Source organism: Erythrolamprus reginae, chromosome 2 (assembly GCF_031021105.1).
Source record: "Erythrolamprus reginae isolate rEryReg1 chromosome 2, rEryReg1.hap1, whole genome shotgun sequence".
NCBI classification, from domain to species: domain Eukaryota; kingdom Metazoa; phylum Chordata; class Lepidosauria; order Squamata; family Dipsadidae; genus Erythrolamprus; species Erythrolamprus reginae.
In genome coordinates, this window is record NC_091951.1 from 23,743,660 (window position 1) to 23,770,048 (window position 26,389).

The 26,389-nt window shown below is 41.3% G+C and overlaps 2 protein-coding genes across 2 annotated transcripts; both read left to right on the top strand.

The window, feature by feature from the left end:
- The first annotated feature begins 2,080 nt into the window (after window positions 1-2,080).
- Window positions 2,081-21,015, top strand: LOC139163224 (zinc finger protein 271-like). The gene is made up of 3 exons (XM_070744181.1): window positions 2,081-2,427; window positions 9,765-11,323; window positions 20,000-21,015. Exons 2-3 carry the CDS (start codon window positions 10,460-10,462, stop codon window positions 20,798-20,800), a joined length of 1,665 nt encoding a protein of 554 aa, XP_070600282.1. The 5' UTR covers window positions 2,081-2,427; window positions 9,765-10,459; the 3' UTR covers window positions 20,801-21,015.
- Window positions 5,663-7,697, top strand: LOC139163223 (zinc finger protein 268-like). Its single transcript, XM_070744179.1, has 2 exons — window positions 5,663-5,836; window positions 5,897-7,697. Exons 1-2 carry the CDS (start codon window positions 5,663-5,665, stop codon window positions 7,547-7,549), a joined length of 1,827 nt encoding a protein of 608 aa, XP_070600280.1. The 3' UTR covers window positions 7,550-7,697.
- Window positions 21,016-26,389: the final 5,374 nt, after the last annotated feature.

Here is a 26,389-nt window from a genome sequence, read left to right on the forward strand (position 1 = left end):
CGAATCTGCGGACAGGGGCGGCATACAAATCTAATAAATAATAATAATTATTATTATTATAAATTTAATTTTTCAGTTTCAATAGTACCTCAATCTAGCCACACTGGGCCTCTGATGATGTGAGCTGCAATTAGGCCTCTGCCTGTTAAATTTGTTGCATTGCTATTTACCTCAGTCCTAAATTCTATGAAAGGGTGACATTTCTTTATATAGAGATAAAAAATGAGAATGCATAAACTGGATCTGTTTTAATTGACATTGTTCTCAGATTCAGGGATGGTCTTCTCCAGCATTACCAGTCAGAGATCAAAATTGGGACAAAATGGACAACAAAGGTGCGGTTTCCCTTGGAACTTTGCGTCCCCTAAAGCAGCCATTGGTTGTGCTAGTGGGTTTGTATCTTTTGAAAATCATAAAATTACAGAAGGTCTGTCTGATTTCCCTGATGATTCTCCCAGTTCTGAACCGGATCCAATGGAAAGTTGAGATCCTCGTGGATGGAAAATGAGCCAATAGATCAGTGGTTCCCAAACATTTTCACTCCACACCCTCTTTGGTGCTACAAACTCATGCTTACCGCCACCCCCCTCAGGTGGGTGTGGCTTGATGATCAGGTGACAGGGTGGGTGTGGCCAACTTGCAAAATGTGGTGAAACTCATTTTCTTTCTGCCTTCTTTCCTTCCATCTTTTTCTTTCTTTCTGTCTTCCTTCCATCCTATCATCTTTCTTTCTTTTTTTCCTTTCCTTTTTTCCTTCCTAACGTCTTTCTTTCATGGGAGTGTGTGGGCTTGGCCAGTGCTTGGCTTAACCGCTCCAAACTTGACTGTAAAAAATATGACTTCAGTAACCGAGTTGTCGAAGCGTGGAACTCATTACCAGACTCCGTAGTGTCATCCCCAAACCCCCAACACTTCACCCTTAGATTATCTGCGGTTGACCTATCCAGATTCCTAAGAGGTCAGTAAGGGGCGAGTACAAGTGCACTAGAGTGCCTTCCGTCCCCTGTCCTATTGCTCTCCTGTATCTCCTATACCTTTCTTCTATTCCTATATCTCTTCTTCTATTCTTTCATTGAAATGTTCTATTCCTATATCTTCTTTTCTATTCTTTCTTAGATATATTTTACTATGAGTATCTCCTCTATAACCTTCTTCATGTATTTTACTGTGTGTGTGTGTGTGTGTGTGTGTGTGTGTATATACAAAAAGGCAAAAAAGGAGCTGTGATGTTCCTTCAATATACCAGGGTGATTCGACACAAAATGTAACCCTTCCCTGGTACAGAGCTGAAGGGATTGGATACTGTAGCCTAGAGGATAATTCTCTGCCTTACAAGGCAAAGGTTGCAGGTTCAAGTCCCAGTGGGTATGGCTAGCTGATGAGGCCAAAATAAGGCCGAAATAGATCTATCCTAGTCTCCCTTAATTTTCAAATTCAGCTTAAACATGTGACATATATATATATATATATATATATATATATATATATATATAAATTTACGAAAACAAATATATATATATATATATATATATATATATATATATATATATACACACACACACACACACACACACACTAAAACCCTCATTGTGTATTGGACAAAATAAATAAATAAATAAATAAAAATAAATAAATATAAACTATCCGATGCTTGATTGACAGACAAAGAAACTCTTATTATGTAATCCTATAAGAACTTCATGTACGTTTAGGGCTCAGCGTGTACCTAATCTTCAGAAGCTAAATAGCGTCACGTTTCACTATTTCACCTGCATCGGTTGCAAAGGTGGGTTGCTAGGACTCGGAGTCGCAAATGACTTGATGGCACGTAATCCGTGAAAACGACTTGCAAACGCCTTAACAGGGAGAGACGGGATGAGCCTGTTTTACCCTCTCCTACCGAGAGATGGCGGTCAGACGGGCAACACGAGCGCCTAGAAAGCCCTCGCTACCGTAAGCACAGGCCTCTGGGACTGAGCACTAAGGGGTTAAAGCCATCAAGTACTGCATTGCTAGAAAGGAGGGAAGAGAAGGGGAGGAAGGTGGTGCGTCGAGTATCTTTTGGGCTCTTCCAAGAGTCGCAGCAGCAGTTGGTGGGTGAGCTGAGGGCGGGTGGGAGGAGAGGCTGGGAGCAAGAAAGGCGGCTTGGTTTCCTCCGCAGCGAGGAAGCAGAGAAGCAACCGGAATACAGAAAAACACAGTTGGATGTGAGCTTGGCGGTCCTGTATTCCAACCGCCTCCTAAGAACTAAGAGCGTTTCAATAATAATAATAATCACGACAACAACAGAATAACCGAGCCGGAAGGGACTTTGTGGGTCATCTAGTCCAACCCCCCTGCTCAGTCAGGAGACCATACACCATCTCAGACAAATGGCTGAGTATCTTCTTCAAAGCAGCCAGGGAGGAGCATCCACAGCTTGGGAAGGTAAGCCCTTCCTCTGGTCGCTGTCAGGAAATTTCTTCTTGTTTCTAGGATGCTTCCCTCCTTCATTAGTTTCCATCCATTACCTCTTGTCTTGCTTTCTGGTGCTTTGGAGGATAAGTTAATCTTCTCTTCTTTCTTGCAGCATGTCACTTCTGCTCCTTCTTTTCACCAGACTAGACCTACCCAATTCCTACAACTGTTCTTTAGGTGTTTTAGACTCAATCCCCCAGTCATGTCTGTTGCTCTTTCATTTCTTCTCCTCAAACCAACCTTCCTGTTGGTATTAAGTCCAGTATAGCTGACCCTCTAATTATCTCCTCTGTCTGGAGAGCCATTTATCCAGATGGTATCCTGACTCCGGCCGGAGTCTGCAGAGAGGGGCGGCATACAAATCTAATAAATTATTATTAATTGTTATTATTATTTTCTAGATGTAGAAGATCTCCAAGATTGTTTCCACCTCTGTTCTTCTGTTATAAACCTGTTTGGGTTTTTTGGAAATAAGATTGGACATCTCCAGAAATCTCTTCTGGGATTTTTGCTTCTTTGTTTCCATGACTGCCAAAAAGCATGGTATTTCCTATTGGTATCCCATCCATGCATTAATCAGGTTCAATTATGTTTAAGCGAGTAATTTTTAAAATATATACCTAAGAACCTTTGGGATGTTCAGTTGTCTAGTTGTCTCCCTTACCATTTGTTCCCTGAGCCTTCACAGTTACAATGGCAGATATACATCTGCTCCACAAATCAGTGGTCATGATAGCACTTGTTCAGTGATATTATGCTTCCAGATCAAGCTGCTTAGTGACTCAGATGCCAGTCCCAAATGCTGTCAGTAAGTGAGGACTGGCATCTGGGACTGAAACTATTTGGATTAGAAACTACAAAATGACTAAATCAATTGCATATAAAGAAAATATTCATAAAATGTTTCACGGGTGGCACCTAGCACCAGCCAGATTTGCGAAAATATACCCTAATCTAAAGACAAATTGCTGGAGATGTGGAAATGAAAGTGGAACTTTCTTCCACATGTGGTGGACATGTCCCCAAGTAAAGAAAACCTGGAACAAAATTAATACATGGATTTTTGAAATTGCTAAGCAAAATCTTAATTTAAAGCCTGAGGTCTTCCTGTTAGGCATAATAGATCAAAATATGAAAAAAGAATTCTAGTACTTCATTCAACATATTATCACAGCGATTAGGATTTGCATAGCCCAGAACTGGAAAAAAGAGGAAACGGCAACAGAAAGAATCATGATAAAAAAAATATCTGACTGCGCGGAATAAGATGAACTAACAAAAGACAATGATGAAACAAAATACTATGAGATTTGGAAATAATTTTACAAATGGGTGAAAAAGAGGAAGCAGGAATAAAGCTGTATAAATAAATAGAAAAATATAATATAAACTTCTGTTGAAACTTGATGTAAGAAATCATATTACAACTCAAAAGGTTCTATATAAAGGTGAAACATAACGGTTGGTAACAAATGTCATAGAATAATATAAGAGAAAGAGCTGTCTAGGTAGACAGCAAGGGGGAGGGTTATATGTTTCTTTTTTTAAATTCTATTTCTATCTATTCTTTTTCTTTCTACTAGTTTGTATAATTCATTTGTCTGACTTAAGACATTGTACAACACAACAGTAATGTAAGCAAATATGAAGCAGAGGTTAAAAGATTTTTAAAAAACAGTAACAACATAAAATAGTCAATTGTACATATATAAATCAATGGCAAACACCCTTCTGATTCCAACTCCTCGTTAGATTTGAGAATAGGGTCATAAAAATTAAACTATATTATTTGATTATAAGTCCACCAGTCTGGCCTCCCCACCATTTCTTTTCTAAAAAGCTTTCCTAGGGAGACACACAAAGAGGAAGGAATGTCTAACAAACTGATGATTAAAATCAACATTTCCTTTAACTTTATCATTCCATAAAGAGCTGTGCCATCAAAAACTTTATTCATGCCTGTCAATCTTAAAGAACCTCTTATTTTGGAGAGTCACCCACTCTTTTTGCCAGAGAACAACAAGCATCAAAATACAGTTTCAAATCTGATCAACTCATACCTCTTTCCTTAGCACCTTGCAATAATTTATGTTTAATTTTTGTTTTTTCCCCGCATGCCATATAAACTTAGAGATGTCCATTTGCCATAGTTTGAATTTAGTTTTAGTTATAACATTTAAATTATGGGGGGAAATAGCCTGCTTGGTAAAACGTTTATCTGAATTCCAGCGGTTCTACCCAATAATTGCAGTATGAAGAATTTGTGATTGGTTCAAGTCAACAATATTTCATGATTGAATGTATCTTTGAAATTGGATCTCAGTAATCTTTACTGTATCAAATGAATCAGAATTAACATTAGAAGCTTTTTTAGCATTGTGGCATATTTGATTTTTACTTGCGATGTACACCTTTTCACATCTTCTGCAACCATTTTATAAAGAAACAACTTTAAACTTCCATTTTTATTTCAAATCTTACAGATGAAGAGAATACCAATAAGATCACTCAAGACAACTGAGAATAACCTGCAACTTTGAAAATGAAAACAAATTGAGCCTTCAGAAAAGCACACAATTCTTCTCTTTCCCCAACTGTTGAGAGACAAAGGGGAGAAAATCAAGAAGAGATTTTAAATGGGAAAAAGTAGAGTGTGCAGAACTCAACAAATAGATTACAAGAAAAGGTCAAAGGAAATTAATTTTTCCATTCAGAAAGAGAGAGAAATATCTAGAAGTGAGTGGGTAGGAAAAAGACAATTGAATGGTGACAAAAGGTAGACTCTAATGCAGGTCTGTAAACAGTAATACAGGCCTTGCCCTGTAAGGAAGAAAACAGTAGTTTGAATCAAAGCTCCATGCAACAAAAGATCACATGTATTTTTGACCTATTCAAGAACATCATTGGTGGAAAAGCTCCATAGATGTGTCTATTTTGGGAAAAGAACACATAGCAAATCACAGATTAAACATAACATGACCCACACTGGAGGAAAACTATACAAATTATCTGAATGTTTAGACTAGTTTATTTATTTAGACCAGTTCCCTTGTGGTTTATGAAAGAGCTCACACAGGAGAGAAATCCTATAAGTGCTTCCATTGCAATAAATACTTTTGCAAGCATCAGAGGACTCACACGAGGGGCAAACAGCTGATTGTGGGAAAACTTTCTCTCAGAATTCCAACTGGTGGTACAGTAGAAGATGCACACAGGAAAGAAATCATATAACTGTCCTGATTGTGGGAAACGCTTCATTGCAAATTCCCACCTGGTGATTCACCAGAGGACTCACACAGGAGAGAAACCCTTTGAATGCCCTGATTGTGGGAAAGGTTTCAGTCAGAAATCTAACCTGTTGAAACACCAGAAGACCCATATAGGGGTCAAACCCTTTGAATGTTCTGATTGTGGGAAACGCTTCATTGCAAATTCCCACCTGGTGATACACCAGAGGACTCACACAGGAGAGAAACCCTTTGAATGCCCTGATTGTAGGAAAGGTTTTAGTCAGAAATCTAACCTGTTGAAACACCAGAAGACCCATATTGGGGTGAAACCCTTTGAATGTTCTGATTGTGGGAAATGTTTCAGTAAGAATTCCCGCATGGTGATTCACCAGAGGACTCACACAAGAGAGAAGCCGTTTGAATGTTCAGTTTGTGGGAAACATTTCAGTCGGAATTCTAATTTGGTTAAACACCAGAGGACTCACACAGGAGAGAAACCCTTTCCATGTCCTGATTGTGGGAAATGTTTCAGTCAGAATTGTGACCTAGTGACACACCGGAGGACTCACACGGGAGAGAAACCCTTTGAATGTCCAGTTTGTGGGAAAGGTTTCAGTCAGAAATCTAACCTGTTGAAACACCGGAGGACCCACGTAGGGGTGAAACCCTTTGAATGTCCAATTTGTGGGAAAGGTTTCAGTCACAGTTGCAGCCTCGTGGAGCACCAGAGGACTCACACAGGAGAGAAACCATTTGAATGTCCTGATTGTGGGAAATGTTTCAGTCAGAATTCCCACCTGGTGATTCACCACAGGACTCACACAGGAGAAAAACCCTTTGAATGTCCAGTTTGTGGGAAACAGTTCAGTCAGAAATATAACCTGGTGAAACACCAAAGGACCCACATAGGGGTAAAACCCTTTGAATGTCTTGATTGTGGGAAACATTTTAGTACGAATTCCAGCCTGGTAACACACCAGAGGACTCACACAAGAGAGAAATCCTTTGAATGTCCAGTTTGTGGGAAACATTTCTTTCGGAATTCCAATTTGATTAAACACCAGAGGACTCACACAGGAGAGAAACCATTTCAATGTCCTGATTGTTGGAAAAGTTTCAGTCAGAATTGTGACCTGGTGATACACCACACGACTCACACAAGAGAGAAACACTTTGAATGTCCAGTTTGTGGGAAAGGTTTCAGTCAGAAATCTAACCTGGTGAAACACCGGAGGACTCACATAGCGGTGAAAACTTTTGAATGTCCAGTTTGTGGGAAAGGTTTCAGTCAGAGTTGCAATCTTGTGGTGCACCAGAGGACTCACACAGGAGAGAAACCCTTTCAGTGTCCAGTTTGTGGTAAATATTTCAGTCAGAAATCTAACCTGGTGAAACACCGGAGTACCCACGTAGGGGTGAAGCCGTTTGAATGTACTGATTGTGGGAAAGGTTTCAGTAAGAATTCCAGCCTGGTGACACACCAGAGGACTCACACAGGAGAGAAACCCTTTCAATGTCCTGATTGTGGGAAACGTTTCAGTCAGAATTGTGATCTCGTGATACACCACAGGACTCACACAGGGGAGAAACCCTTTGAATGTCCAGTTTGTGGGAAAGGCTTCAGTAAGAGTTTCAACCTCATAGAACACCAGAGGACTCACACGGGAGAGAAACCCTTTGAATGTTCTGATTGTGGGAAATGTTTCAGTTGGAATAACAGTTTGGTTTACCATCAGAAGACTCACAAGGGGGATAAACCCTTTGAAAGTCCTGATTGTGGGAAATGTTTCACTCAGAATTGTGACCTGGTGAAACACCAGAGGACTTACACAGGAGAGAAACCCTTTGAATGTCCAGATTGAGGAAAACATTTCAGTCACCTTTTTAACCTGATGAGACACCAGAAGATATATAGAGGAAGATAACCGTACAAAAGACTTGTAAGTAATGTAGGCTTACACACATGAGAAAAAGTCAAAGATATCCACATTTGGCAAAAGTTGATTAATTTAGAGAACGCATAAACTGATGTCATTGGAAGTGTAGGTGAGAAATTGATTATTTATTCCAGCCTGATTAATTTTACTGAAAGATATCTCAGAAGTACACCTATGATTGGAGAGATAAATTGAAAATATTAATTTGATAAAGGTATACTGTCTGTTTTTATGGGGGTGAGTTGTTATTATCAAGTCTTTCCTCTACACAAGATCCTGTCAAGCTTTGCCATCTTCCACAGGGTCCCTATAGGCCCCGGCCCTCTGGAATTTACTCCGCCCGGAGATTAGACTTGCCCCCACCCTCCCTGTCTTTCATAAACTACTCAAGACTCACTTATACCGCCAGGCATGGGGGAGTTGGGACACCTTTCCCTCAGGCTCTTTTATACTTTGTTTTATGTTTGGTATGAATGTGTTGTTTGGTTTTTAAATAATGATAGGATTTTATATGTTTTTTAATATTAGATTTGTTCTACTATAATATTGTTTTTATTATTGTTGTGAGCCGCCCTGAGTCTTCGGAGAGGGGCGGCATACAAATCTAATAAATGATGATAATAATAATAATAATTATTATAATAATTATAATTATAATAATTATAATAATAATAATTATAATAATAATAATAATAATTATTATTATTATTATTAACTCCCTTCCCCACAGGATCTCTACAAGCCTTTTCCCCCTGACAGCGTCCCAAATGGTTTCCCCCCCCTCTCCTGCTGCCTTCCCGCAGTCCTTAGGCCTGACTCCTACCTCGCCAGGCCTCACAGGCCTCCTCCTCCACATTCTTTGAAGATCTCTGAACCTAAGCTGGTGAAAAAGGCCAGGATACACATCCCAGAGCCACATGGCTGTGTTCTGGAAACAGCCGTTATTTTCAGTGTGCCCAGATTCCACCATTGGCCATGTGATGGACTTGTGAATGCAGCTGCATTTTTTCACACCTGCCTCAGGGCCAAAATGGTGGCTCTTTGAGTCATTGTCGCAGGGAAGAGGTGAATTTTCTTAATTCTTCAGTGGTGAAGTTTCCACACATACTGTTGATTTCTAACATGCTACAATTGTTAATCTACCTATAATCTGTCTCTTTCGCATTCTGCACTTCTGTACCCAACCTCTCTTCTTCAGCTTCATTTCTTTCCTCATTATAAATTTTAAATTTCAGTTTCAATAATACCTCAATCTACCCACTCTGGGCCTCTGATGATGTGAGCTGCAATTAGGCCTCTGCCTCTTAATTTTTCGCATTGTTATTTACCTCAGTCCCAAATTCTATGAAATAGTGACATTTCTTTATACAGATATAAAAAATTAGAATGGCTAAACTGGATCTGTTTGAACTGGCATTCTTCTCATTGGTAAATCCACAGTAACTGAATTTAAAAATGCCTCAGATAAACATATATACAGTGTTCCCTCGCTTTTCACGGGGGATGTGTTCTGAGACTGCCCGCGAAAGTTGAATTTCCGCGAAGTAGAGATGCGGAAGTAAGTACACTATTTTTGGCTATGAACAGTATCACAAGCCTTCCCTTAACACTTTAAACCCCTAAATTGCAATTTTCCATTCCCTTAGCCACCATTCAGATTACTGTATTACTCACCATGTTTATTTATTAAAGTTTATTAAAAAAATATTTATTAAAGGCAGACGAAGGTTTGGCGATGACATATGATGTCATCGGATGGGAAAAACCGTGGTATATGGAAAAAACCCGCAAAGTATTTTTTAATTAATATTTTTGAAAAACCATGGAATAGACTTTCCGCGAAGTTTGAACCCGCGAAAATCGAGGGAACACTGTAAATCCTAAGATAAAATACAGGAAATAGTGTAAGGTCAGACTAGATGGACCATGAGGTCTTTTTCTGCTGTCAATCTTCAATGTTTTCATGAATTTGGATCTAATAATATTTAATATATCAAATGAATCAAAATTAACATTAGAAGCTATTTCAGCATTGTGCCATATTTGCTTTTTACTTGTGATTATACACTTTTCTCACAACTTCAGCAACCATTTTATAAAGAAACAATTTTAAACTTCCATTTTTATTTCAATCTTACAGATGAAGAGAATACCAATAAGAGCACTCAGGACAACTGAGAATAACCAGCAACTTTGAAAATGAAAGCAAATTGAGCCTTCAGAAAAGCTCACAATTCTTCCAGCTGGTGAGAGACAAAGGGGAGAAAAGCAAGAAGAGATTTCAAATGGGGAAAAGTAGAGTGTGTAGAACTCAACAATAGATTACATGAAAAGCTCAAAGGAGATTATTTTTTCCATTCAGAAAAAAAGAGAAATATCTAGAAGTGAGTGGGTAGGAAAAAGACAATTGAATGGCCACAAAAGATAGACACTAATGGAGATCTGTAAACAGTAATGCAGGTCTTTCCCTGTGAGGAAGAAAACAGTAGTTTGAATCAAAGCTCCATGCAACAAAAGATCACACGTATTTTTGACTTCTTCAGGAACATCATTGGTGGAAAAGCTCCATAGATGTGTCTATTATGGGAAAAGAACACATAGCAAATCACATATTAAGCATAACATGACCCACTCTGGAGGAAAGCCATACAGATTATCCGAATGTGGGAAATTATTTATTTAGACTAGTTCCCTTTTGGTTCATGAAAAGGCCCACACAGGAGAGAAGTCCTACTGCAATAAATGCTTTTATAAGCATCAGAAGACTCACGTGAGGGGCAAACAGCTTTGTGGGAAAACTTTGACTCAGAATTCCAACTGGTGGTACAGTAGAAGATGCACACAGGAAAGAAATCATATAACTGTCCTGATTGTGGGAAAAGTTTCATTGCAAATTCCCACCTGGTGATACACCAGAGGAGTCACACAGGAGAGAAACCCTTTGAATGTCCTGATTGTGGGAAAGGTTTCAGTCACAATTCCCACCTGGTGATACACCAGAGAACTCACACAGGAGAGAAACCTTTTGAATGTCCTGATTGTGGGAAATGTTTCAGTCAGAATTGTGACCTGGTGATACACCAGAGGACTCACACAGGAGAGAAACCTTTTGAATGTCCTGATTGTGGGAAAAAATTCAGTCAGAGTTGCAACCTGGTGATACACCAGAGAACTCACACAGGAGAGAAACCATTTGAATGTAATGATTGTGGGAAATCATTCAGTCAGAATTCTGACCTGGTAAAACACCAGAGGACTCATACAGGAGATAAACCATTTGAATGTCCTGATTGTGGGAAAGATTTCAGTCAGAATTCCCACCTGGTGATACACCAGAGAACTCACACAGGAGAGAAACCATTTGAATGTCCTGATTGTGGGAAATGTTTCACTCAGAATTGTGACCTGGTGGCACACCAGAGAATTCACACAGGAGAGAAACCTTTTGAATGTCCAGTTTGTGGGAAAAGTTTCAGTCGGAATTCCAACCTCGTGGCACACCAGAGGAAACACACAAGAGAGAAACCCTTTGAATGTTCTGATTGTGGAAAACGTTTCAGTTGGAACAATAGTTTGGTTTACCATCAGAAGACTCACACAGGAGAGAAACCCTTTGAATGTTCTGATTGTGGGAAACGTTTCAGTCAGAAATCTAACCTGGTGACACACCAGAGGACTCACACAGGAGAGAAATCCTTTTAATGTCCAAACTGAGGAAAACATTTCAGTCACCTTTTTAACCTGGTGTGACACCAGAGGATATATAAAGGAGGATAACTATACAAATGACTTATAAGTAATGTAGGTTTACAGGAAAGAAAGTCAAAGAAATCCACATTAGGCAAACATTGATGATTTTAGAAAAGGTATAAATTGATCAGTCATTGGAAGTATAGGTGAGAACTTGATTATTTAACTTCCAGCCTGATTCATTCTACTGAAAGATATCTCAGAAGTGGAGCTATGATTGGAGAGAAAAAACCTGAAAATATTAATTTGATAAAGGTATACTGTCTGTTTTTCTGTGTGGTGGGGATGTTATCAAGACTTTCCTCAGGATCCCTTCAAGCATTGTCATTTCCCATAGGGTCCCCATAGGCATTTAACTGCTCCCCAGGGTCCCCACGTCCTTTTCTTTCCCCACAAGATCATCACAAGCCTTTTCCCCACCGTCAGGGTCACAAAAGGCTTTTTCCCTGTCTCGCTGCCTTCCTGCCATCCTTCGGCCTGACTAACACCCAACCAGGCCTCACAGCCTCTTCCTCCACACTCTTTGAAAATCTCTGAACTGAAGTTGGTGAAGAAGGCCAGAACATGCATCCCACATGTTCCAGGCCACAGGACTATATTCTGGAAACAGCCGTTACTTTCAATTTGCCTGGATTCCACCCTTGGCCATGTGATGGACTTGTGGGTGCAGCTGCATTTTGTGACACCTGCCTCAAGGCCAAAATGGCGGCTGTTTTTGAGTCATTGTCCCATGGGAGAGGGAGAAACTGCTCTGTTATGCTACCTTCCCCCTGTGCCACCTGCATTAAGGGATTATGAGTGCACCGAAAATGATGGGTGTGTAGGGAATAGGACCAAGTCCCAATGAAAAAAGCAAATTAAAATTTCAAATGAAAAGGCTATTCTGTCTTGCAGGTGAACCTGATAGAGATGAGGTCTAGGAATATTGAGTTGAAGAGAAAGGGGAACATGGCTTTGATGACATGATCTAAGAGTTTATTAGCAACTCCTGCTGCAATCTTGTTTTCTTGGAGGTGCCTGCTTGTTTCCCTTCAATGTCTGATGGGTGATAGAAGCACTCTGACATATCTATTGTATCCTCTTGGTGGTGGCGATGTGAGAATTAAATTGAACGGTGAAAATCTTTCATTTTTAATAATGCATTGTGTAATGTAAGAATTATCAATAGCTTTTGGCCAGGAAAAACGTCAGTGTGGGTATGAACGTTAGGGCAAGGGAAGGCACCCAGAATGGCCTCAAACTGCCAGATGTGCAGTGAATAAGTTTAATAATAAAATTAATAAAATTGTAACACAAAGTCCTTTTCTCAATTCTTCTTCACTGGTGAGGTCTCCACACATACAGTGGATTTCTAGCACGCTACAATTGTTAATCTACCTTTAATGTGTCTCTTTCACATTTTTTTTTTGAAAAAGGTTTTATTAAATATATACATTAAAAACATACAACTAAAAACGACATGGTGACAATATATACACATAAGAAAGAGGGGGGGGGAGGGAAAAGAAAAGGGAAGAAGGAATAAAGCATCCTGCTTTATACATAGCCTATTTGGTATCATTTAAGATTTGCACTACCTAAAGGGTAGTGTAATTGGCATGCAGCTTACGTCTAATATGCAAAGGAAAATCTTCCTTTTAATAATTGTTACATATTTAATACATAAATACAACCTTATAATTTTCTTCTTGTTATATCAATCATGTATCATTTTTTCAATGGTATAATAGTGCTATGATTTGTTAATATTTGTTGATATTAATTAAGTTTTTTGTCTCTAAATTTGGGTTTAGGGTTCCTAATTTCCTTTCATTTTAATTTGTTTTTTGCAATCCAGATATACCATCTGTCCCAACTTTTGTGAAAGTCCTCCATGTCCTTGTCCTGTAGTTCGTATGTTAATTTGGTCATTTCCACTACCTCCTAAATTTTAGCTATCACATTATATATCGTTGGGGTGAGTTCCTCTTTCCAGCATTGAGCATATGTAATTCTTGCCGCTGTAGTTGTATGTAGTATTACATGTCTATCATTCTTGGAAAAACTTTGTCTAAATATTCCAAGTAAAAACAATTCTGGTTTCATAAATATTTCCACATTCTGCACTTCTATATCCAACCTCTCCAGCTTCATTTCTTTCCTTGTTATTAAATTTAAATTTTCAGTTTCAATAGCACCTCAATCTAGCCACTCTGGGCCTCTGATAATGTGAGCTGCAATTAGGCCTCGGCCTCTTAATTTTTCACATTGCTATTCACCTCGGTCCTAAATTCTATGAAATTGTGACATCATTTTATACAGAGATAAAAAATTAGAATGGCTAAACTGGATTGGTTTTAATTGGCATTCTTCTCAGATTCAGAGATGGTCTTCTCCAGCATTACATAGAAACATAGAAGTCTGACGGCAGAAAAAGACCTCATGGTCCATCTAGTCTGCCCTTATACTATTTTCTGTATTTTAACTTAGGATGGATATATGTTTATCCCAGGCATGTTTAAATTCAGTTACTGTGGATTTATCTACCACGTCTGCTGGAAGTTTGTTCCAAGGATCTACTACTCTTTCAGTAAAATAATATTTTCTCATGTTGCTTTTGATCTTTCCCCCAACTAACTTCAGATTGTGTCCCCTTGTTCTTGTGTTCACTTTCCTATTAAAAACACTTCCCTCCTGAACCTTATTTAACCCTTTAATATATTTAAATGTTTCGATCATGTCCCCCCTTTTCCTTCTGTCCTCCAGACTATACAGATTGAGTTCATTAAGTCTTTCCTGATACGTTTTATGCTTAAGACCTTCCACCATTCTTGTAGCCCGTCTTTGGACCCGTTCAATTTTGTCAATATCTTTTTGTAGGTGAGGTCTCCAGAACTGAACACAGTATTCCAAATGTGGTCTCACCAGCATTCTATATAGCGGGATCATAATCTCCCTCTTCCTGCTTGTTATACCTCTAGCTATGCAGCCAAGCATCCTACTTGCTTTCCCTACCGCCTGACTGCACTTTTCACCCATTTTGAGACTGTCAGAAATCATTACCCCTAAATCCTTTTCTTTTGAAGTACTGTATTTGCTAACACAGAACTGTCAATACAATACTCAGATTGAGGATTCCTTTTCCCCAAGTGCATTATTTTACATTTGGAAACATTAAACTGCAGTTTCCATTGCTTTGACCATTTATCTAGTAAAGCTAAATCATTTACCATATTACAGACCCCTCCAGGAATATCAACCCTATTGCACACTTTAGAGTCATCGGCAAATAGGCAAACTTTCCCTACCAAACCTTCCCCTATGTCACTCACAAACATATTAAAAAGAATAGGACCCAGAACAGACCCTTGTGCCACACCGCTTGTAACCTGACTCTTAGGACATTTCAAGATGGACAACTGAGGTACGGTTTCCCTTGTAATTTTACAACCCCTTTAGCAGCCATTGGTTGTGTCAGTGGGTTTGTCGCTTTTGAAAATCATAAAATTACAGTGGGTCCCTTTTCCTCCCTTTCTTTTTCTGTCCATCTGTCCAAGAAGGATGAGAAATCTTGCAAAATTAGATTCTAGAAGCACAGTCTTCAACAATTCCCCAAAAAAGGAAAAACAGGAAGCATCTAAAGAGGTCACTGTGGTTGAACCCAAATCTTAATATCTTACTAAAAAGGGGGGGGGAATTGTTTATGAAAGGGGGACATTTCTAAGGAAGAATATAAGGCAGTCTGCAGCAACTGTAGGTCAAGTGTCAGAAAAGCTAAAGCTAAATATGAACGGAGTCTTGCAAGGAATGTAAAAAGCAACAAAAGGGTTTTGGGGGTACGTCAAAAGAAAAAAAGCTGAAGATGCTATAGGAGTTCTACAGAGGGAAAATGGTGAGTTGATCAAAAACAATACTGAGAAAGCTGAACTTCTGAACACTTATTTTGCACCTGTTTTTTCTGAAAAAGGACATACAACAGCAACTGGCCTTCATTCTTAGGGCTCTTCCATATATCTTAGGATGGATATATGTTTATCCCAGGCACGATTAAATTCAGTTACTGTGGATTTACCAACCACGTCTGCTGGAAGTTTGTTCCAAGCATCTACTACTCTTTCAGTAAAATAATATTTTCTCATGTTGCTTTTGATCTTTCCCCCAACTAACTTCAGATTGTGACCCCTTGTTCTTGTGTTCACTTTCCTATTAAAAACACCCCTCCTGAACCTTATTTAACCCTTTAACATATTTAAATGTTTTGATCATGTCCCCCCCCTTTCCCTTCTGTCCTCCAGACTATACAGATTGAGTTAATGAAGTCTTTCCTGATACATCTTCTATGTTTCTAAGTTAAATAGTGTCACATTGCACCTGCATCGGTTACAAAGGTGGGTTACTAGGAGTCGCAAATCCGGGAAAACGTCTTGCAAACGCCTTAACAGGGAGAAACGGGATGAACCTGTTTTACCCCACTCCTATCGGGAGATGGCGGTCAGACAGGCAATATCGGTGACTAGAAAGCCATCCCTACCATAAGTAGAAGTCTCTGGGGCTGAACTTTAAAGGGTTAAAACCATCAAGTGCTGCATTCCTAGAAAGGAGGGGAGAGAAAGGCCGGATCATTCTAGCGGGTCGCCCACGGGAGGAAGGTGGTCCGCCGAGTATCTTCTGGGCTCTTCCGAGAGTCCCAGCAACAGCTGGTGGGTGAGTTGAGGACGGGTCGGAGGAGAAGCTGGGAGCAAGAAAGGCGGCTTGGTTTCCTCCGCAGCGAGGAAGCAGAGAAACAATTAGAATATAAAAAAGTATATTGGCGGTCCTGTGGTCCAACGGCCTCCTCGAGCATGAGAACTAAGACCATTTCCATAACGACATCAACAGAATAGCAGAGCTGGAAGGGACCTTGTGGGTCATCTAGTCCTACCCCCTGCTCAGTCAGGAGACCATACACCATCTCAGACAAATGGCTGAGTATCTTCTTCAAAGCCTCCAGTGAGGAGCACCCTCATCTTGGGAAGTCAAGCCCTTCCTCTGGTCAGGAAATTTCTTCTTGTTTCTAGGATGCTTCTCTCCTTCATTAGTTTCCATCCATTACCTCTTGTCTTGCTTTCTGGTCTTTTGCAGAATAGGTTAATCTTCTCTTCTTTGTTGCAGCATGTCACTTCTGCTCCTTCTTTTCACCAGACTAGATCTACCCAATTCCTACAACTGTTCTCCAATCCCCCAGTCATGTTTGTTGCTCTTTGATTTCTTTCATTCCAGTTCCTACAACTGTTTCCATCCTTTGTTCCTGCCCCCTGGTGCCCTGGAGAATAGTGTGGATCCCTTCTCTCTGTCGCAACCCCCCAAGTACCTGTGTGTTGCTGTCATGTCCCCTCCAGTCCTCCTTTTTGCTAGACTATCCATGCCCAGTTCCAGCAACCTTTCTTCACATGTCTTGGTTTCTAGTCCCTTTGTCATGTTGGTTGCTCTCTTCTGTACCCTTCCTAGAGTTTCTATGTCCTTTTTGTAGTGAGGTGACCAGAATTGCAGGCAGTACTCCAGGTGTGGTCTGACTAGGGCATTATATGGTGGTATTAGCACTTCTGCATGTGTTTCTGCCTCAAGCCCCCAGTCATGTCTGTTGTTCTTTCATTTCTTCTCTTCAAACGAAACCTCCTGTTCAAAAGTATTAAGTCCAGAATAGCTGACCTTCTAATTATCTCCTCTGTCTTTTGTACTACAGAGTTGTCAGCCATTTATCAAGATGGTATCCTGACTGAGCAGGAGATTGTCTAGATGTAGAAGATCTCCAAGGTTCTTTCGACCTCTGTTCTTCTGTTATGAACCTGCTTGGTTATTTGGCAATAATATTGGAAATTTTTACTTTTTTGTTTCCATGTCTGGCCACTAGCATGTGTTTCCTATTGGTGCCCCATCTATGTATAAATCAGATTAAACGTGTGTTTCAGGCAGCACTTTTTTAAAAATAGCTAAGACTCTTTGGGATGTTCAGTTTTAAATTGGGTTTTTTTAGATTACAGTATTTTTAATATTAGATTTGTTTACATTGTCTTTTCATTGTTGTTAGCCACCCCAAGTCTTCGGAGAGGGGCGGCATACAAATCTAATTAAGAAAGAAAGAAAGAAAGAAAGAAAGAAAGAAAGAAAGAAAGAAAGAAAGATGTACAGGTAGTCTTCCCTTACCATTTGTTCCCTGAGCCTTCACAGTTACAATGGCAGATGTTTGTTTGTTTGTTTGTTTGTTTGTTTGTTTGTTTGTTTGTTTGTTTGTTTGTTTTATTCATTCATTCATTCATTCATTTGATTGATTTCTATGCCGCCCCTCTCTGAGGACCCGGGGGGGGGGGGGGAGGCGCTCACAACATATAATCCAATATATACACAATATCTTAATCCAATTAACTAATTAAAAATCTAAAAGAAACCCCAGAAACCATTAAAAAATTACATTTGGTCTACAAATTAGTGGTCATTGTAGCACTCGTCCAGTGACCTGAACAAATCAATAGTTCCTATGAAGGTGCAAGAAAAGGAGTTGCATCAAATTTGGGTTCTGCCAACTGGTGCACATTTATGGTGGTTTCAGCATCCCACATTTGTGACCTTCCCAGCTAGATTCTTGCCAAGCAAAATGAGTTGCAAGCCACAGTCAGGTCAAATTGCCTTTAAAAAACCCCAGAGATTTGCTTAAAAACTGCAGAGGAGCAGATGTAAATTGATACCTGTCATGTGATATCATGCTTCCTGATCAGGCTGCTGAGTGACTCAGATGCCAGTCCCAAGTGCAGTCACTAAGTGAGGACTGCTTTGATAGGAATGCCACCAGAGTGGTTGTGGGAGGTATTTTCTGCCCTTCTGAGCGTTTCCATGGCAAAACTGGTGCTTCAAATCTTGCAGAGTCTTAAGGCATCATTTTATCAATTAAACCCCCTCATATCTTTAAAGCCAGCAAAGATAGTTTGATTGTTAGCATTTTGGGTTTAGGCTGAAAACACATGGATTTTCTACATACGTACCACGTTTCCCCAAAAATAAGATGGATTTTTATTTTCTTTTTGGGAGGTCTTAATTTTTTGGAGCGGCAGGAGACTGTCTCTCCAATGCCTGGAGGTGTTTCTGGCACACTCTTGCCAGCCCTAACCCTGTCAACCTGCAACTGAGGGGACGGGGACCGGCGCTGGGGCTATGTCTGCAGCATTGCCGGCCAGAATCGTGTCAGAGCTGCTGCCAGCCAAGATCAGCAGGCCAGATTTGGTGAGACGGATGCAGTGCTGCCACCCGGGAGAGTCCATTTCTCATGTTATTCTCCATGTTATTCTCCGGGTGCTGGTGGGGAGACAGAGAGGGATGAAAGAGCGACTGAGTGTGTACCTGTCAATTGGCTTCCAGCGCCAGAGAGGGTGGGGAAGGGGGGCAACCAGGCTGCCTTTAACTGGGGCAAATGGAGTGACACAGGGCTCTTCTTATTGTCTCTTCTCCCCCCTTGCCAGGCATGGCAGGGCTTCCTGCCCCCCGCTTCTGCGGCTTCTGCTTTTGGCTGTTATGCAAGGAAAGCAGCAGAAATCTTTCTTTCTCTCCCCGCAAACGCCGCCGGAAATGAGTGTTTGTGAGGCTCATCGCGCTGCTGCAGCTTCTTGAAGCAGGACGTTGCAAGGCTTGTTGTGCTATTGAATGCAGGAGATTCTACCCAATAATTGCAATATGAAGAATTTGTGATTGACCCAAATCAACAATGTATTTTATGATTGAATGTATATTTGAACATGGATCTCGTAATCTTTAATTCATCAAATGAATCATAATTAACATTAGAAGCTTTTTCAGCATTATGGCATGTTTGATTTTTACTTGTGATGTACATTTTTTTTCACATCTTCTGCAACCATTTTATAAAGAAACAATTTTAAACTTCCATTTTTATTTTAATCTTACAGATGAAGAGAATGCCAGTAAGAGCACTCGGGACAACTGAGAATAACCACCAGCTTTGAAAATGAAAGCAAACTGAGCCTTCAGAAAAGCTCACAATTCTTCTCTTTCCCCAGCTGTTGAGAGACAAAGGGGAGAAAATCAAGAAGAGGTTTCAAATTGGAAACAGTAGAGTGTGCAGAACTCAACAACAGATTATATGAAAAGATCAAAGGAGATTATTTTTTCCATGCAGAAAAATAGAGAAATATCTAGAAGTGAGTGGGTAGGAAAAAGACAATTGAGTGGCCACAAAAAATAGACACTAATGGAGGTCTGTAAACAGTAATGCAGGCCTTGCCCCATGAGGAAAACAACAGTAGTTTGAATCAAAGCTCCATGCAGCGAAGATCACACATTTTTTTGACCTCTTCAAGAATATTATTGGTGGAAAGCTCCATAGATGTGCCTATTTTGGGAAAAGAACACATAGCAAATCACAAATTAAGCTTAACATAACCCACGCTGGAGGAAAGCCATACAAATTATCTGAATGTGGGAAATGATTTATTTAGACCAATTCCCTTGTGGTTCATGAAAGAGCTCACGCAGGAGAGAAGTCCTGTAAGTGCTCCCAGTGCAATAAATACTTTTGCAAGCATTAGAGGACTCACACGAGGGGAAAACAGCTGGTTGTGGGAAAACTTTCACTCAGAATTCCAACTGGTGGTACAGTAGAGGATGCACACAGGAAAGAAATCACACAACTGTCCTGATTGTGGGAAAGGTTTCATTGCAAATTCCCACCTAGTTATACATCAGAGAACTCACACAGGAGAGAAACCCTTTGAATGTGCAGTTTGTGGGAATGGTTTCAGTCAGAATTCAAGCCTGGCGATTCATCAGAGAACTCACACAGGAGAGAAACCCTTTGAATGTCCCGATTGTGGCAAACGTTTCAGCTGGAATTCCAATTTGGTTAAACACCAGAGGACTCACACAGGAGAGAAACCCTTTGAATGTCCTGACTGTGGGAAAAGTTTCAGTCAGAATTCTGACCTGGTAAACCATCAGAGGATTCACACAGGAGAGAAACCATTTGAATGTCTCGATTGTGGCCGAAGTTTCAGTCAGAATTCCAACCTGGCGACACACCAGAGGACTCACACAGGACAGAAACCCTTTGAATGTCCTGATTGTGGGAAACATTTCAGTCAGAATTCCAACCTGGTGACACACCAAAGGACTCACACAGGAGAGAAGCCCTTTGAATGTCCTGATTGTGGGAAACATTTCAGTCAGAATTCCAGCCTAGTGATACACCTAAGGACTCACACAGGAGAGAAACCGTACGAATGTCCGGAGTGTGGGAAAGATTTCAGTAGTAGGTCTAGTCTCATCAGTCATGTAGTTTTACACACAGGGGAAAAACCTTTCAGATGTCCAGTCTGTGGACGGTACTTTAAACGAAAATCATCCTTTATTGCACACAAAGTAACACATATGAGGCAAACTCTGTCAGGTTTAAAGAAAGTTTGAATTTCATTTCTGTTTTCTCATTGGAACTGTAAGAGTCTTCAGAGAGGGGCGGCATACAAATCTAATAAATAAATAAATAAAGTGATAAATAGACAATTTGAATTGTGGTTTGATTCGTGTTAGTCAACATATATCAGGATTATAATTTTAGGTGGTGTTCAGCCGTCTTAAGACAGAATCCTTCAGTTAAAGGTAAAAATAGCCTTAGCAGACACACGGGAAAATGCAATAATAGTTTCTTTATCCAAAACAAAATAGAAGCAAAACTCCCTTTTTAAATTCAAAGGGATTTCTTATAAACACAAAGCTCACTTAAATGCAGCAAGATAACAATGACAAGAAAACGCCAGTCAATTAAACGGTAACTGTGAAATTCATCACAGCCACAATTCTTCAGTCATTGTAAAACTCACAATGATTTATGGCCAAAGTTGGGGCCTGGATGGGTGTCAACAAACTCAAACTCAATCCAGACAAGACGGAGTGGCTGTGGGTTCTGCCTCCCAAGGACAATTCCATCTATCCGTCCATTACCCTGAGCGGGGAACTACTGACCCTCTCAGAGAGGGTTCGCAACTTGGGCGTCCTCCTCGATCCACAGCTGACATTAGAACATCATCTTTCGGCTGTGGCGAGAAGGGCGTTTGCCCAGGTTCGCCTGGTGCACCACTTGCAGCCCTATTTGGACAGGGAGTCATTGCTCACAGTCGCTCATGCCCTCATCACCTCGAGGTTCGATTACTGCAACGCTCTCTACATGGGGCTACCTTTGAAAAATGTTCGGAAACTTCAGATCGTGCAGAAAGCAGCTGCGAGAGCCATCGTGGGGCTTCCAAGATTCGCCCACGTTTCTTCAACACTCCGTGGCTTGCATTGGCTGCCGATCAGTTTCCGGTCACAATTCAAAGTGTTGGTCATGACCTTTAAAGCCCTACATGGCATGGGACCAGATTACCTCCGGAATTGCCTGCTACCGCACGAATCCCAGCGACCGATAAGGTCCCACAGAGTTGGCCTTCTCCGGGTCCCGTCAATGAAACAATGTCATTTGGCGGGCCCCATGGGAAGAGCCTTCTCTGTGACAGCCCCGGCCCTCTGGAACCAACTCCCCCTGGAGATCAGAATTGCTCCCACCCTTCCTGTCTTTCGTAAACTACTCAAGACTCATTTATGCTGCCAGGCATGGGGGAGTTAAGATATTCTTTCCCCATAGGCCATTACAAGTTATGCATGGTATATTTGTGTGTATGTTTGGTTTTATTATAAGGGTTTTTAGTTGTTTTATTAATTGGATTTCTACATGTTGTTTTTATCATTGTTGTTAGCCGCCACGAGTCTGCGGAGAGAGGCGGCATACAAATCCAATAAATAAATAAAGTCCTGAAATCCAGAGTCCTGAGAATAAATCCTGAAACAGCAACGTCAAGGTCCAACAAGTACGATCAGATAATCTTCCACACTGCGAGACCTGCACGCTGCCCATTTAACAGCAGCCCTAATTACTTGAACCCCACCCAACCACAGGTGGACCCTCTTAATGCCTGTAATACTTTTGAAACTGTTCTCTCCTATGCATAGCTCTACGCATGCGTGGGTCTATCATTGTTTCCTCATCAGAATCTAATGAAGATAATGAGGATTGGCTTCTTCCTGGGCTGTCAGCCAATCCCCCCTCATCCATCTCACGGACACTTCCTTCTTCAGAGGATAATTCACTGGCCGACTCTGTCGGCAGCAAAACAGGCCTGTGACATTTGGATGTTTCCCCCACATCCCCCTCCACAGTCCTTGGGGCAGGAGCTGGGCCAGAGCTAACCACAACAGTTGGGTCGGGGGAAAAATGGAAAATCTTATTTTGATAAAGGCTAGATACCTGTTTGTACCTGCAGAGGTTACTGGATATTTCCTTTTACAGAATCATGTCACCAGATGGGTTGCAAAGAGGTCAAAGGACAGGCCTGGGAGCACCAATAATTGTCTGCAGAACATTTTGGGGAAGGAAGATTGTTGTGCATAAGAGGCAGTTAACTCCAGAAAGACTTGAATTGTTGGAATAAAATGCCGGTGTTTACATTCTATCGAGCCAGTTCTATTTGTTTTTTGCTTGTTTCTTTGTTTGTTCATTTGATTTGATTTGTATGCCGCCCCTCTCCCAAGACTCGGGGCGGCTTACAGCATATAATACAAAACAATAAATACAAAGGCAAATCTAATTAATTAAAACTACATAACCTAAAATCCCAATATATTAAAAATCAATGATACAAATTCAGATCTCAACCATACATCACAGGGGCCAAGAACTTATTGCCCCAAGCCTGGCGACATAAGTGAGTCTTAAAACTCTTGTAAAAGGCGAGGAGGGAAGGGGCAGTGTGAATCTCTGGGGGGAGCTGATTCCAGAAGGCCAGGGCCTACACAGAGAAGGCCCTTCCTTTTGGCCCTGCGAAGCGACATTGTCTTGTTGACGGGACCTGGAGAAGGCCAACTCTGTGGGACCTAGCCAGTCGCTGGGATTCATACAGCAGAAGAATTTGCCTCTAGTTCCTCTAGTTCAGTGATGGTGAATCTATGGCACGGTTGCCACAGGTGGCACGCAGGGACATATCTGCTGGCACACGAGCTGTGGCCCTAGCTCAGCGCCAACATGCATGTGTGTGCTGGCCAGCTGATTTTTGGCTCGCACAGAGGCTCTGGGATGGTGTTTTTGGCTTCCAGAGAGCCTCCAGGCGGACAGAGAGGGCATTTTTACCCTCCCCCCGCTCCATGGGTGCCTTTGGAGCCTGGGGAGGGTGAAACATGAGCCTACTGGGCCCACCAGAAGTTGGGAAACAGGTTGTTTCCAGCCTCCAGAGGACCTCTGGCAGGGGGGAGCTGTTTTCACTCTCCCCAGGCATTAATTGTGAGTGTTGTGGTTAGCTTTGGCCCAGATCCTGCCCCAAGGAATGTGGAGGTGGATGTAAGGGAGACATCCACATACCTCCGGCCTGTTTTGCTCCCAGTGGAATGCCGACGAAGTCTTCTCTGACCAAGGAGGTGTGAGTGACAGGGAGGGGAATTTGGCAGACAGCCCAGGAGGAGATCAATCATATGTATCATCCCTGGATTCTGAACAAGAATTAATGACACATCCACGCATGCGTAGAGTGATGCATAGGAGACAACAACTGAAGGATTATTACATGAGAAAATAAGGCCACCTCTGGTTGGGTGGGGCTGCTGTAATTAATGCTACAGATAAAAGCGCAGCCTTGTGTTTTAGCCTCATGGCAGTTTATCTGATTCATTGTTTCATCAAGATTGTAGTTTTTGTGCTGTTCAAGATTGTGTGTGGACTCTCTGGACTTTAGAATTGGACTCAATTTCCCAGTTATTGGGTGAGCAATTGGATTGCATTTAACCTGTGCCTTGTGTGTACCAGAAAATCCCTTTGACATTTAAAAAGGGAGCTTTTTCTGTTTATAAAAACTTTTGGGTTTTCCTTTTATCGTGTGGTGTGTGTCTTCCTGGATTAATTACCCTGTAATTACGGGCTGTTGAAACACGCCGGCTGAACAGGTGTGGGCACTTGTACATGCGCCATAGCATGTGCCCGCACTCTTTCAGCAACCAAGGGGGACAAGGTTCGCCATCACCGCTCTAGTTATTACATTACATCCCCCCATTTGCAATTTTCACTAGCACTGTTGACATTACCCAGTTTGAGCAATGAAACATCTGCAAGAAAACCAGCAAGGTCAGTGAGCACCAAGGACCCCTCATTTCGAACATGAGCTACAAATATTCTGCTTTATTTTCCTTTTTTTCTCCAAATTACACGGCTATAGAAAGCAAGCAGCTTCCGCAGAGCAGAAAACCTTGCAAATAAAAGGACTTGGAGATGGGGGTAGCTGGGGAAAAGCCATATTTTTCCCCATCCCAAGGAATCTTCTCTCCCTGCATCTGGGGATTCTTTATTTATTTATTTTATTTATTTAGTCCAATACACAATAATACACAATGGAGGTAATAGAGGACACCTTCGAGGAAATAGAATTAGAGAAAGAATAGAAGAGAGAGTATAGGATAAAATAATCAATGAGAGAATAGAAGAAAGATATAGGAATAGAAGAGAAGATATATGGGATATAGGAGAGGCAATAGGACAGGGGTCGGAAGGCACTCTAGTGTACTTATGCACGCCCTTTACTGACCTCTTAGGAATCTGGAGCGGTCAACCGTGGACAGTCTAAGGGTAAAATGTTGGGGGTTAGGGGATGATACTATGGAGTCCGGTAATGAGTTCCATGCTTCAACAACTCTATTACTAAAGTCGTATTTTTTACACTCAAGTTTGGAGCGGTTAATATTGAGCTTGAATCTGTTATGTGCTCTTGTGTTGTTGTGGTTGAAGCTGAAGTAGTCATTGACAGGCAGGACATTGAAGCAATACGTGATCATGTTTAAGGCGTCTTAGTTCTAAGCTTTCTAGGCCCGGGATTGTAAGTCTAGTTTCATACAGTATTCTGTTACGGGAGGAGGAATACAGGGCTCTTCTGGTGAAGTATCTCTGGACATTTTTGAGGGTGCTAAGCGTCTCTGCTTCTTGTCCTCATCAGCACTGTATTAAAGAGGGGGAAGAGTGTGGTTGAAAAAAATGCAAGCAGCTAAGAAAAAAAATGTATCCAGAAGCACACAACACTTCTGCTGGATTGTTTTTTTTTACTAATTCCAATTTTCATGCACCAATGACATTCGGAGTCAAGAGCAGGCATGGGAATGAAGGTGGAGGAGTGGGCTGAAGTCCTGTTGCTGTCCTGTATTGAGGTTAGCTCTGGCCCAGGTCCTGCCCCAAGGAATGTGGAGGTGGATGTGGGGGAAACATCCACATGCCGCAGGCCTGTTTTGCTCCCAATGGAATCTGCCAACGAAGTCTCCTCTGACCAAGGAAGTGTGAGTGACAGGGAAGAGGGGAGCTTGGCAGACAGCCCAGGAGGAGATCAATCATCCTTATCATGCTTGGATTCTGAACAAGAATTAATGACACATCCACACATGCATAGAGTGATGCATAGGAGACAACAGCTGAAGGATTATTACAAGAGAAAACAAGGCCACCTGTGGTTGGGTGGGGCTGCTGTAATTAGTGCTACAGATAAAAGTGCAACCTGGTGTTTTAGCCTCATGGCAGTTTATCTGATTCGTTGTTTCGTCAAGATCGTGGTTTTTGTGCTGTTCAAGGCTGTGTGTGGACTCTCTGGACTTTAGAATTGGACTCCTCAATTTCCCAGTTATTGGGTGAGCAATTGGACTGCATTTAACCTGTGCCTTGTGTGTACCAGAAAATCCCTTTGACATTTAAAAAGGGAGCTGTTTCTGTTTTATTTATTTATTTATTGGATTTGTATAATTATAAAAACTTTTGGGTTTTCCCTTTTATTGTGTGGTGTGTGTCTTCCTGGACTAATAATTACGGGCGGTTGAAACACGCCGGCAGAACACCCTGAGGAGAGCCACTCCACCACAAAACTTTCCTTGCAGCATTCTGACTCCAGCCCATGGAAAGCTTGACCTGGGCAGCCCGGTCTCCCCCCTGCCCCCTCCTGCTTT